The 12,609-nt window shown below is 39.9% G+C and overlaps 1 protein-coding gene across 4 annotated transcripts in view; it reads left to right on the top strand.

Moving 5' to 3' along the window:
- Positions 1-12,609, top strand: part of ptch1 (patched 1) — a 128,941-nt gene that overhangs the window by 106,105 nt on the left and 10,227 nt on the right. For all 4 annotated transcript variants that reach the window (XR_010003431.1, XM_062972081.1, XM_062972082.1 and 1 more), the window contains exons 17-20: positions 3,132-3,306; positions 5,314-5,594; positions 7,462-7,599; positions 8,820-8,962. Coding sequence is in view for 3 of the 4 variants with exons in the window: in XM_062972081.1 (XP_062828151.1) it covers positions 3,132-3,306; positions 5,314-5,594; positions 7,462-7,599; positions 8,820-8,962 (737 nt within the window). In the remaining variant the exon portion in view is untranslated. The remainder of the gene's footprint in view (positions 1-3,131; positions 3,307-5,313; positions 5,595-7,461; positions 7,600-8,819; positions 8,963-12,609) is intronic.

The raw sequence follows: 12,609 nt of genomic DNA, 5'->3' as shown, positions 1-12,609 counted from the left end.
CAAACCTACAGAACCTATCTTATTTGTAACTTGAGGACTGACTGTATATCTGTTTGGGCTAAATTTGATGTTGGTTGTACTTACAGCATATTCAATGAAATAAAAGTTACAAGGCCCATTGGGTTTACTATTTATTGGCAGGAATAACTTGGATATAGTCTATTGGCTTTAGCTATTTTTACAGTAATTTTTGTAGACTGCCCTTGGGTTTGTTTGGAAGATGTGATCAGATATCAATGGTAGAATAAATAGATTACGTTTTTATTGAATTTCAACTACTTTTGTTTATTACTAGCCTAACCATATTAAACATGGCTCATCTCAGGCACACTTCCAGTGAGTAAGTCCCAATGCTGCCAAATGGTCAGACCATTGAGCACTTCTCTCATACTCTATTTCCACACACCCACACCCTCTTCCTCCTGATTCTGCCATAGCAAGTTATGCTATTCAGTGCTTGGGTGAAAGCAGTGGTTGGTTGAGTGTAGAATTGGGCAGATCGGTTTGTCAGGGTGTCTTCTGGATGAGTAGATTCTGGCATATAAAGTGCTCTGCTGATTCACCTCTTGGTTATTGCACAAGCTCCTTCCAGATTAAGAAACATGCTAGTCATCGTTTTTCAGCCTATTCCACTCCCTTATCTTTTGGGGACACTTGCATTGAGAGAAGATTTGAGGGAACTTCATGCAAGGTTCTGTCAGGGTTAAATCAGCTATTGCGTTAACTATGTAATGAGCAAGGAAGCATTACTTTCTTTTTTATTTGCCAATAGGTGCCTAGGGGTAAGCTGTGAATGAGGTTCTACCATGCATGGATAGAGGTGATTTAAGCCTCCCTGCCCAAGTAGTTTTCCCTGTCTGCTAGTAAAAAACTTTTGGCTTCAGTGGAGGTTGGTCTCCTCTCTACTTATAGCAATTCAGTTACATGAATGGAACTATTTCTGTTTTGCAGCAACCTGGACACATCAGATTGGGTGCTGTTTTTTTTATTGTTTTTGTTTGTTTGTTTTTTGATACACTTTGCTTTGATCACCTTAACCTTCAGCCTGTAAACCAACTGGCTGACTATGGTATTTTGGAAGTTCTAGTGCAGAATATCTAGAGCAGTGATTCCCAAAGTGGGCGCCACCGCCCCCTGTTGGGTACTGTAGCAATCCAGGGGAGCGGTGATGGCCACAGATATATATATCTTTCTGTTTACTTGCTATTAAAATTTAAAAAATAATAATTTCCAGGGTACTGAGTAATATTTTTTTCTGGAAAGGGGGCGGTAGGCCAAATAAGTTTGGGCACCCCTGACCTACAATCAAAGAGCATTCTGAAATCCACCAGCAATGGAATTGAACCAAACTTGACACACACAACTCCCACAACCAACAGAAAATACTGGAAGGGTTTGGTGGGCATTGGCATTGAGTTCTGGAGTTGCAGTTTACCTACATCCAGCCTTTTTGCTAAAGGGGTTCCTAAGACCATCAGAAATATGTGTTTTCTGACACACCCCCTCGCGGCCCCCCCAGAGGTCCCGACCCCAGGTTGAGAAACACTGCTCTAAGACCATGGCGAACCTCTCCTGGATAAATCTTGCCAAGACCCTCCCTATAGTGAGGTGTCCATAAATCATTGTCAACTTGAAGGCTTATGAAAACAACAAAGAACAATGTGTTATCCTTAATTTATCTTTGAATGGTAGATCACTGTTCCAATTCAAGTAGGAAAAGATCAGTGCAATGATCTTGTTAGTAGCTGTTCTGTGGGTGCCACTGTAGACAAATGGTTGCTTTTAGATTAAGGGCTGAGAACATGTTCCCCCCCCCCCCCCCAAAAATATTTTTAGAATAGAATTCCCATCATCTCTCAATGCTACCATTGCTGGTTAGGGTTGATGGCAACTGCAATCCAACAACATCTTCACTTACATTCCAATTCAGAACACTTTGATCAAAATAACATTGGTTCTTGGGGAAAGAAAAGCATCTGTTTGTACAATATGCAGCATATTGTCAAGTCTAATGGCCTTATGAAAGCATCTAGTGGGGAAAAGGGGTAGACAAAAGAGAAAACCTTCATTGGTTGCTTCAGTCAATTTTTTCCCCCAGGCAACATTGAGCATATTATGAAAAAATGTGACTGGACTATGACTCTTGATATGTATTCCTCTGATTAAGAGGGGGGGAATCATGCTGCTGCACCCACAGGCCCATGATCTGTGCTCTGCAGTTCCAAAGACAATTGGAAGACTTGCCTTTGTTGCATATCCTGTGGACTAATTGATACCAGATCTCTAGATTCCAGCCTTAGAAAAGAAAGACTGCTGTCACTGTTGTTTTTCAAACTTTAAAAAAGAGTTTGAAATGAAAAATAAACATAAGAAACCAGAAATCCTTCTTATTTGCAATTTCTTCGGAGGCCTTCTATTTTGTGGCCCCCATTTATTTGGCAAGACGCCCTTTGTTCCAGAATTTTAGACTATATCTGATTCATACTCCCCAAATTCATTTGCCCATGTGACCTCAGCAAAAGTGCACTCATCTGGTTTTTTGTGCTGGGCATTTTCTGAATACATAGGTCATAGGAGGCAAGTGTTAGCAAAATTTATACAGATGTTGTTTTATTTTTATAGCTCTCCTCCATTTACTGGGTGGCATTTCCTTCAGTGTTAACAACAGAGGTTAACTGCACACAGACGTCCATCGGCCTCTTGCCAGATTCCTTTCTTTTCCTTTCCTTTTCCCCCTCCCTCTCCCTCAGAACCACCTTTGAATATGTTTCTCCAACTTTGCCATTTTCCCTTCTGGGCTGCAGACATTTTTTGAAAAAAGAATTTGGGGTTAATTGGCTCCATCTTCATCTGGAACCTTGTGCTGATTGAATGTTTTTGAACAAATTGTATGTAAAGCACTTTACGCTATACAAAACGGATTGAAAAAAGTTGGGTCTATAAAAATGTTGGGTCCTTTCCTCCAGATTGTCAGCACTGGGCTGGCTATATCATCCTTGTTAAATCTAAAGTTCCCCACAAAAGAATTATTTTGTGTAGTGTGGCATGCATTCTAGGATTTCTGTGTTTATATATTTGAGCAAGAACCTTAGAGGTCAGTCCATACTGAAATGCTTCTTTCTATTGTGCAGCTGGCTAAGCAGCGCCTGGTGGATGCAAATGGAATCATTAACCCAAAGGCTTTCTACATCTACCTGACTGCCTGGGTTAGCAACGATCCCGTGGCTTACGCTGCCTCTCAAGCCAACATCCGTCCCCACCGTCCAGAGTGGGTCCATGACAAAGCCGACTATATGCCAGTAACCAGTAAGGAACATTTCACTTTAATGTCTTATGGTTTATATAAGTACCTCAGCCTGTCTCTCAAGGCGCAGCAGCTCTTCAGTCAGTTGACGCTGTACAGGACTCAGACCGTAAACAGAACAATATATTGTGTTCCTTTGTAAAAACTCAGGAGACAGATGTGGTGGTGTAATGTAGTAGAAGAATGCCATACGTCCTCAGTCGTTCATCATTTTGAAAAATGAAGTTTTTAATAGTTTATCTCAGAAGTCTAAAGCATGCATTACACATTTCATTTTAATGTGGCACACTCTTTATATATAAGGGAAGTCCCTCTGTTCACGTGATATGCTGCCTTTGCAAATGCAGGCATCGGAAATTATATCATGTTTATCCTAAATCTGTCAGCCTAGCAAGCAAAAGGTTTCTGGCAAATTAGGTCATTTTCTAACACCTGCATTTTGCCTAAATTGTTTAGATGAGAAAGAGATCTGTATACAAGAGTATCCTCTTTCCTTACAATCCTTACTTAAAGTCACCCATTTGCATTCTGAAGGGCACTATTAATTTGATTTTATTTGCTTTTACACCAAATTTATTGGGTGAATGGCTAGTGGTTATTGGGTGGCGAGAGTGGAGGTAGAAAATGGTAGCATTTTTAGAAATACTACGGGATAACAAGCAAATTGTGCTTACTTATATCTGAATCCTAAAGTTATTGGGCACTCGGCCAAGTTTTGTCTTAATGAAAATTTATAGTGGAGATTATAATAGGGCAAATCATGTTAAGTAAGTCAACTGAATGACCCTGCAGGCTGTAGAACACACACCAGTAACAAGAGGAGGAACTCAAGAGTTTCTTGTAGAAATGCATAGGGGGAGTGGAGGGTGAACTTAGCATTCCTGTTAAAGAAAAGAAGCATGGAAAATTTGAGTACGCCATATCACCGAAGGACAAAAAAAACTGATTTCCTAAAATGACAATTGGAAGTATTTAAGCTTTCTTTGACTGTAGAACGAGTTCCAACGCTCATTTTCAGTAACTTGGGAAAAGCTAACAAATGTAATGACCATTTACAAGGAGCCGTGGTGGAGCAATGGGTTAAACCCTTGTGCCAGCTGAATTGCTGACCTGAAGGTTGGGGTGCTGACCTGAGGGTTGCTGGTTCAAATCTGCAAGTCGGGGTGAGCTCCAGTCTGTCAGCTCTAGGTTGCAGAGACATGAGAGAAACTTCCTAGCTAATATATATGGGTGTCCCCTGGGCAACATCTCCGTAGATGACTAATTCTCTTACACCAGAAGCGACTTGCAGTATGTTCTCAAGTCGCTTCTGACATGAAAAAAAATGAACTGATTACACAAGTTAGGCCCATTTCACTGCATTATTTTTTATTCTAGGGATTCCAGCACTTTTAGCTGTTTGGTTGTTTAAAATGTAACACCCTCACATCAGAATAGTGTGTACTGGGTGACTCAGTGAGAGTGATTGAAATTAATCTAAAATTTTGAATAAAGAAAATATCAAAACCTCAAGTACTTTCACACTCAATGGTGTCACTAGGGCTGGGGTCACCCAGTGCAGTAATTTATAGGTCACCCCCATGGATTTCCCCCTGCACTAGACCATACCACAATATTGTAGCTAAAATATGAGAAAATTGACAAAAATTGGTAGCTTTTGAAAATCCAGCCACAATTAAAACAGCACTCCATCCACAAAAGACTCTGATTTTATGAATGCTTATATTTCCTGTGAAGTATTTCAGAGGCTTTCCTCATAGCTTCTTGATGCATAACATCATGCTACAATAGTGAGAGGGTTTGCAGTCTGACATTGCACTTCATCAAAATGCCAAGGACTGTTTATGCTGCATTTTGTTGATAAACCTGAATTGCATTTTTGAGGCAAATAAATTCGCATTGAGGTTCTTAAAAGATGAAATGCTGACCATTATCTCTGTTTTCCTTTGTCTTCAATGCCTATTTCCCAAAATATAGTTACTGAGTTATAATTATTGTTTTCTCCCCAGTCCCAGAGGCAGAGCCTATTGAATATGCTCAGTTTCCTTTCTACCTCAACGGACTGCGTGATACTTCTGACTTTGTGGAAGCTATTGAGAAAGTGAGAGCAATATGCAACAACTACACCAGCCTTGGAGTTCCCAGTTACCCAAATGGATATCCATTCCTCTTTTGGGAACAATACATTGGCCTTCGTCATTGGCTTCTCTTATCCATTAGCGTGGTCCTGGCCTGCACGTTTCTGGTGTGTGCCCTCTTCCTTCTGAACCCCTGGACAGCTGGGATCATTGTAAGTCTCTGTTGAAGTCAAATTCCTTTCAGCATAGCTCTTGCTACAGTCGGAAGGGTTTTGTTTATGTCTGGGCTACTGATGGAGTATGCATATTGCATCATTCATGATATATTTATTCAACTTGAGGGGGTAGGGTTCATGGTAAAGGTAGAAGCCTTAAAAGCCTCAGTCCTTTTGGAGTACTCTCATAGCTGAAATGTCAAAATAAAAGCATCTAAACTTTTGCACTCATTTTGAGACATAGAAAAATAATAAATAGAAGTTCTTCTGTAAAAAAAATAGAATTGTACACGGCCAAGTAATATCTATGACATGATTTTAACCTCTTTGCAAATATTTGTTTATTATGTTCTGGAAACTATGCTTCCATATTTTTCTTCTACAGATTGGAAAAGTTGTTTTTCTTTTTTAAAAAAAAAAAAAAAGCAACTAAACCAACAAACAAACTAATCCCTGGAACTCCCTTCCCAGCATGATCACTGCTCATATTGGTTGAGGGATTCTGGGAGCGATAGTGTCCCATCCCCCTAACTTGTAACTATGTTAAGCTGGATTTTTTTTAGTTGGGGAATGAAGCTCATGCCCTTCATTTATATGGCTTATGAATCATAGGTCAGTCTTGTACAACTTCTTAAAATAACCAAATCTCAAAAGTTTTCAAAGGACCTTTGTGAAGAATCCCCCAAGTCAAGGTCTCCCCTGACACTTGTCTGGTATATGTTGTCCAGACCCAACTGCACTATATAAAGCACCAGAGCCCCCCAGCACTTGACTTTGTGTTATGATATACCTTGTGCTACCTTCTCATGAGATTATCCTTGTCAAAAATTGTCATCAAGCTACAGGTTTACTAGCACTGGGTTGGATGTGGGAGGAAAGTTCAGTGCAGGGCCACAGTGTGTAGGAGAAATAAAATGGTAAACATAATTTGTATCGACTAGACTTTTATATGCTCTGGACATCTTTCAGTATGTAAGCATTCTTTCCACTTGGAATGTTGCTGTTATTACTTCTAAACATTACGAACTTCTCCATAGCTTATAAAAGAGTAAAGGCAGAAAGCAATTACCAGTTTGGGGGCCTATAGACTTGTACAGCAGGTATGTTAAAAGGTAAATGTTTAGTCTAGAATAGCTTTCAAAAGACATGTGCTGTGTATATGATCATTCATGAGTCATTAGCTTATAAAATAATTTATTGTACTTGCCTACAGGAGGTTGGCTTTGTTTACAGAAAGTGAATTTATCTTTTTAACAAGAGCCTTCAGGACTCTCCCACCCTCCTTTTTTTTTTTTTTTTGCTTTGTTTTGGTACATATTTTGTTATTCCCCTCTCACATCAGTCTTTTTTTAAATACTAAGAAGATGAAAGAATTAAAAAATTCAAAACCTCCCCTTAACTTTTACTGTTTGGTTTGTCCAAGCAGATCCCTCCAAGTTCTTCAAAGCTAAGAGGCCCTTCGTAACTTGATACCTTTCATCTGATTGCAGCATTCTCTGTTTCCTATGTATTAATTACTGAGGAGTCATCTTCACTTAGCTCTATAATTTGGTCAAAAGAGTGGGGAAAAGGGGAGCCTAAGTCTTGCAGCTTTACTTGGATTTGTCACTATACTCAGACTAGAAGTGGAATGTTAGATAGAAGAAGACAATAGACAACATGATTTCATTTGCATTGCCAAATTCAAAGAAAAATGAAAATGTTTTACTTAGTTACTATTTGGCTTCAAAGGAAATGGTTAAACTGCAATTTCCAAAGGCATATACATTTAATTCAGTAAAGCAAGATTTACATTTTTTAAAATGCACATCAGTTTGCTTCCACCTCCACTAAATTTGCTGACAACTTTTTAAATGCTTTTAAGGTTGTGGTGCTGGCTCTGATGACAGTGGAACTGTTTGGCATGATGGGTCTTATTGGAATAAAGCTGAGTGCTGTGCCTGTTGTCATCTTGATTGCTTCTGTTGGAATTGGAGTGGAGTTTACTGTTCATATTGCCTTGGTAAGTGTAGTCAAGAGCATGTATTTTAATTTATTTATTTACTGTATTTATATACCACCTTTCTCACCCCAGGGGGACTCAAAGCAGTTTCCAACCTAAGCATGGCAAACTTCAGTGCCAAACATACATCTGAAAAACAAAACAAAAAATCAACAGTGATGTATAACTATAAATTAAAACTATTAAATGCATGTTAAATCATAAAACACAGGCAGCATTTGGACATCTATACGGTTACATAAGTGAATCTATGCAAGTGGCTAAAAAGAAGAGAATCCGAGAATACCAGCGTCCAGAGGAGGGCAACTAAAATGATCAAAGGTCTGGAGAACAAGCCCTATGAGGAGTGGCTTAAAGAACTGGGCATGTTTTGCCTGCAGAAGAGAAGGCTAAGAGGAGACATGATAGCCATGTTCAAATATGTGAGGGGAAGTCATAGGAAGGAGGGAGCAAGCTTGTTTTCTGCTGCCCTGCAGACTAGGGCGCGGAACAATGGCTTCAAACTACAGGAAAGGAGATTCCACCTGAACATCAGGAAGAACTTCCTCACTGGAGGGCTGTTCAGAAGTGGAACTCTCTGCCTCGGACTGTGGTGGAGGCTCCTTCCTTGAAGGCTTTTAAGCAGAGGCTGGATGGCCATCTGTCGGGGGTGCTTTGAATGCGATTTCCTGCTTCTTGGCAGGGGGTTGGACTAGATGGCCCATGAGGTCTCTTCCAACTCTACTATTCTATGATTCTATGATTCTAATACTAACCAAAATATATCACATTTGGATCTACTACTCAGATGTAGTAAATTTTGTGTGTAATCTCCAGAATTTAAGAGAAATCATCGATACTTAATATCTAGCCAATGCCAGTATTGTAATACATTGTTTTTTCCATATGTTGCACATGCCATTCATTTTATGATGAAGTTACAGTTTGCCTCAGTGATACCTATATAATGTCTGTGACTATTTGTATATTAATGTTTTGCTTAAAATGTTTTGCTGTTTCATTTTCCCTTCAAGAGATCAAAATCTATAGATTTTTAGTTAGAACCTTAATGTCATATCCTGGAGTTTATTGATTTGGAAAAATTGAGACAATGTATCTATAGTAAGAAATTGCCAGTTGAGTTATTTAGATTGTGCTGCTTTTTCTCTTCATTAGGAAACAAAGTATTGCCATGAGTTGTATGCACTAATCTGATGGCATGAACCTCATTCTTTTTTTAGGCATTTCTGACTGCAATGGGAGACAAGAATCACAGGGCTGTCCTTGCTTTAGAGCACATGTTTGCACCTGTGTTGGATGGAGCTGTGTCTACACTGCTTGGTGTCTTAATGCTTGCAGGATCTGAGTTTGACTTTATTGTCAGGTAAATCAGATGTGCATTTTGCCTCACTCTGCTTGATTGAAAACATGAACTCCTGGAATCTCATTTATCTGATTGGTCAAAGGCTCTTGCAATTGGATAATGTGATATGTGATTAAGAAACTGTTTCGGTTGGATTACACTTGGGCGTGTAGCTGTGTTGGGGCACCCCAGTGTCAAAATAGCAGTCAAATGAGATTTCTTTCATGCGAGTGCTGTTGTGCATTTCCTTCTACTTGCTGACATAATGCCTTGCATAATGTGCTGTGCTTTCTTATCTCATGATTCTACTTTCATTCTGCTTATTAACTGCTGTTTCCATTTGATGAGCTCCCATTTCAAGCCCTGGATTTTCTTCCTGAAAATTTTGGTTCCAAGCCAGAAAGCCTTCTAGTTTGCTCAATAGCCACATAAATTTACTCCCAAAGAGCCAGCATTGTCCAGTGGCTAGCTGGGCGTGACCTTTAACCTAACCACTCTTTGAAACTATTTACATGCAGGAATGTTTTGAGTGGAAAAGCCTAGAAATGTATAAACATCCTGAAACCGAACCCCCTAGCTTTTTCCTTTCTTCCTGATTGAAGTTTATGGCAAAGTTTGACTGACCAAAATAAAATGTCCAGTGTAAAATAAGAGAAGGCAGGCACTTTTACAACATCACAGAGGGTAACATAAAATCCATAAAGTGGAGCCCGAAGGTATTTCTGTTTGGAGCTGAAGGGAGCCTCTTTTCTTGTGGATTTAATTAAGAATATGGTTTTGGCAGATAGAAGTCTTTAAAAAGTCCACCCCAACCCCACCCCACTCCCATTGCTGTGGGGGGAATTTAGGGGGTGATGGAATAGATTCTCTTTTGCTTCCGACAGTCTTTGCAAAGATGTTGGGTAGAAAGGCGACACTATTCCTTTGTGGGATTGCATAGCCAATATACAAAGCTTAGGTATGTGAGTAGGTAAGAAACACAGGTAAAAAGGGCTCTGTGAGCTGACAAAATTTAAACTGATAAATGAAAAAGGTATCCTTCAACACAAAAGGTAAAGCCTGTAAAACACTCATACAGAGGATGACAGTGAAAGATAATATAGCAGTTTCTCAAAACTTTATGAATTCATGCTCTTCTTCTACATTCAGTCCAAGGTAGAACCAATTGTAAATAGTCCCCTCCCTCCCATGTGAACAGAAACTTCCAGTAGATCCAAAATTGGACCTAGGTCTCTGTGCTTATAAGGAAAATAAGTGAGAAAAGGCTTGATTGTGTATTTTTGTTAGTTTTAACTAAAAATGTAAGGAAGGGGATCATGCTAACTATTTGCTAACCCTTTCTGTCATCAGCAGAGAACGCTTTGTTTGCATGGAGGCTCTCCATTCAAGCCAGTGAAATCAAGGTGTAGAATTGAGTGCAGAGCCTTCATGCATACGTCACTTTTCCTCTGAGGACAGCAATGCCAGAAAAAATAGAGCTAACCCATTCGTCCCTCGTATATTTAGTTAAAAGAATACCTGAAACAAGGCTATAGGGTAGAAAGCTTTAACACTGTACACTTAATACTTTAAGAGTTGTGGGGTGAAGAGATGATGAGATAGATCAGATGTGAGCAGTGGAAAGGTGTTGGGTAGAGAGCTGTGTGCCTCACATAGCTTGTCTTTCACCATCTCCTGAGCCAGCTTCGCTCAGATAAAGGACCAGATACTGTTCTTTCTGTTCTGTCGAATTGAATTTCATTTGCCATCCCCTCACCCTCTTCTGGAACAAAGCTTCTTAAACTTTTCCACTCAAGACCCCTTTGGGCCAGAGAAATGTTTGTGACCCCAGGTATATAGACATATAAAACAGGTATAAAATCAGACACCGACTGATAACAAATTAGTATTTGCAAGGCATGCTAAATAGGCAGATTTTTCTTTTTATGTAATACAGTTGAAGCATCTTTGGCATAGTCCACTGTAAACAGTGGAAAACAGATTTGTGTAAATGTCTAAAATAGCCACTAGGTGATGTTCAGAAAACTTTTACTGTTGCCAATTTTTTCGGGATCCTACAATTGAGCTAAGGGGACCCCAATTAGGGTCGGGAAATACCATTTCAGAATTGATTATTGTGCTTACATTCTACACAAACTGGATACTTCATGTTCCTAGTGTTTTAATTTCCAGTGCTTTAGTTTTTTACAGCTACTATTCCGCTTAGTTAACAGTTCGCGATTTGCTATAAAATAAAAATCAGTATTGTCAGGCATGTAGCCGGGGGGGGGGGGGCTTGAGGGGCTTCAGCCCCCCCCTCCGAAATTCTCAGGGTGGTCCGCAAGAAGTCCTTATAATTATTGTTTATACTGTTATGTTTATTCATATCATGATCTGATCACCATGCTCAATATATCCCATATGCATGGGGGCATTGGGATAAAGATACAAAAGGTTTGCTAGGGTAGACCCTCTCCCACTCATACTCAGCCCCCCCCCCCCAAACCAAAATCCCAGCCCCTCTCATACCAAAATCCTGGCTACGGGCCTGCGTATTGTAGCACTTCAAAACTTCATTTTTGCTTTTCAGTTTTATTGTCTAGCAGAATCTGAGTTTTGTTTTGTTTTGTTTTCCTGGTTTTTTTAAAGTAAGGATCTATGGCTAATGAGCAAAGCTTAGGCTTTGTTTCAAGGTTGAGGAAGGCCCCAAACTTCCGGAGAGGGATTGGTTTTTAGCCCAACATCATGTCTGAATCGAAGTTTTGTATACTCAGAGTGGTCAGATCTATAATCAGCCTGTTTATTCTAGAGCTAGACTGATGAGATGCAAATGTCTCCAGTGCCTCTTGTTGATGGTGTTTCCCAGTATAAAGCTCTGTTCGTTTACATTAGGGTAGGAGATTAGTTTGTTGACTTTCCCTCTGCTTTTTTGCTAATGCAGACCAGAAATTCCCAGATGTAATCCTACTGTAGCAGGATGATAGTTTAGCTTTCCATGTTGATAGATCTGATCACATGAGTATTTCCTGTTTAAACATGTAGTCAGCAGAGGCATTGGCAGAGGGATTGCCCCCATCTTCCCCTTTCACCTTCAGACTGTTTCCTAAGATCCAAGTCTCCAAATCCATTAGCTATAAAATGCATCTTGGAACGTAGCCTCTATTTTCCATGCCTCCCCGCCCCACCCATACTATCCAGTAAGGCTTTCCTCTCGCTGGCAGGTTTACCGTCCTATTCATGAAGGATACCAGACCTTAGCCCTCAATGGTGGGAAAGGACAACCACTTGTGCACTCTCCTCTTCTTCCATAGTGCTTCGGCCTTTATGTTTGAATTGGCTGACACAAAACAAGAGCATTCAGAGATGCTAAATTGTTCAACAAAAGATTAGCCTGCAATGCAGCTCTGCCATTGTAGGGTGCGCTTACTCAGTACAATGCTTAGGCTTACGGACAGAATGCCCTGCATTTTCTTTGCAAAAAGCTGGTTCCTGTGTCTAAAAAGGTTGCAATTTGAGCTATTTGCTAAAACTGGAACTCACAGAATTCAAGGCGGAAAGTTGTGATTAATGAATGGCAAGGGAAAGCCTTACCTGATACACTAGAGATTTAATTAGAGATTCTGCTGTTAGATGCAGAAGCATTTCACAGTGGATTAGCTGCTGGGAGAAATGGACTTCTTTTTCCTTCT

Source organism: Anolis carolinensis, chromosome 2 (genome assembly GCF_035594765.1).
Source record: "Anolis carolinensis isolate JA03-04 chromosome 2, rAnoCar3.1.pri, whole genome shotgun sequence".
NCBI classification, from domain to species: domain Eukaryota; kingdom Metazoa; phylum Chordata; class Lepidosauria; order Squamata; family Dactyloidae; genus Anolis; species Anolis carolinensis.
This window is presented reverse-complemented; position numbering and strand designations above follow the sequence as displayed.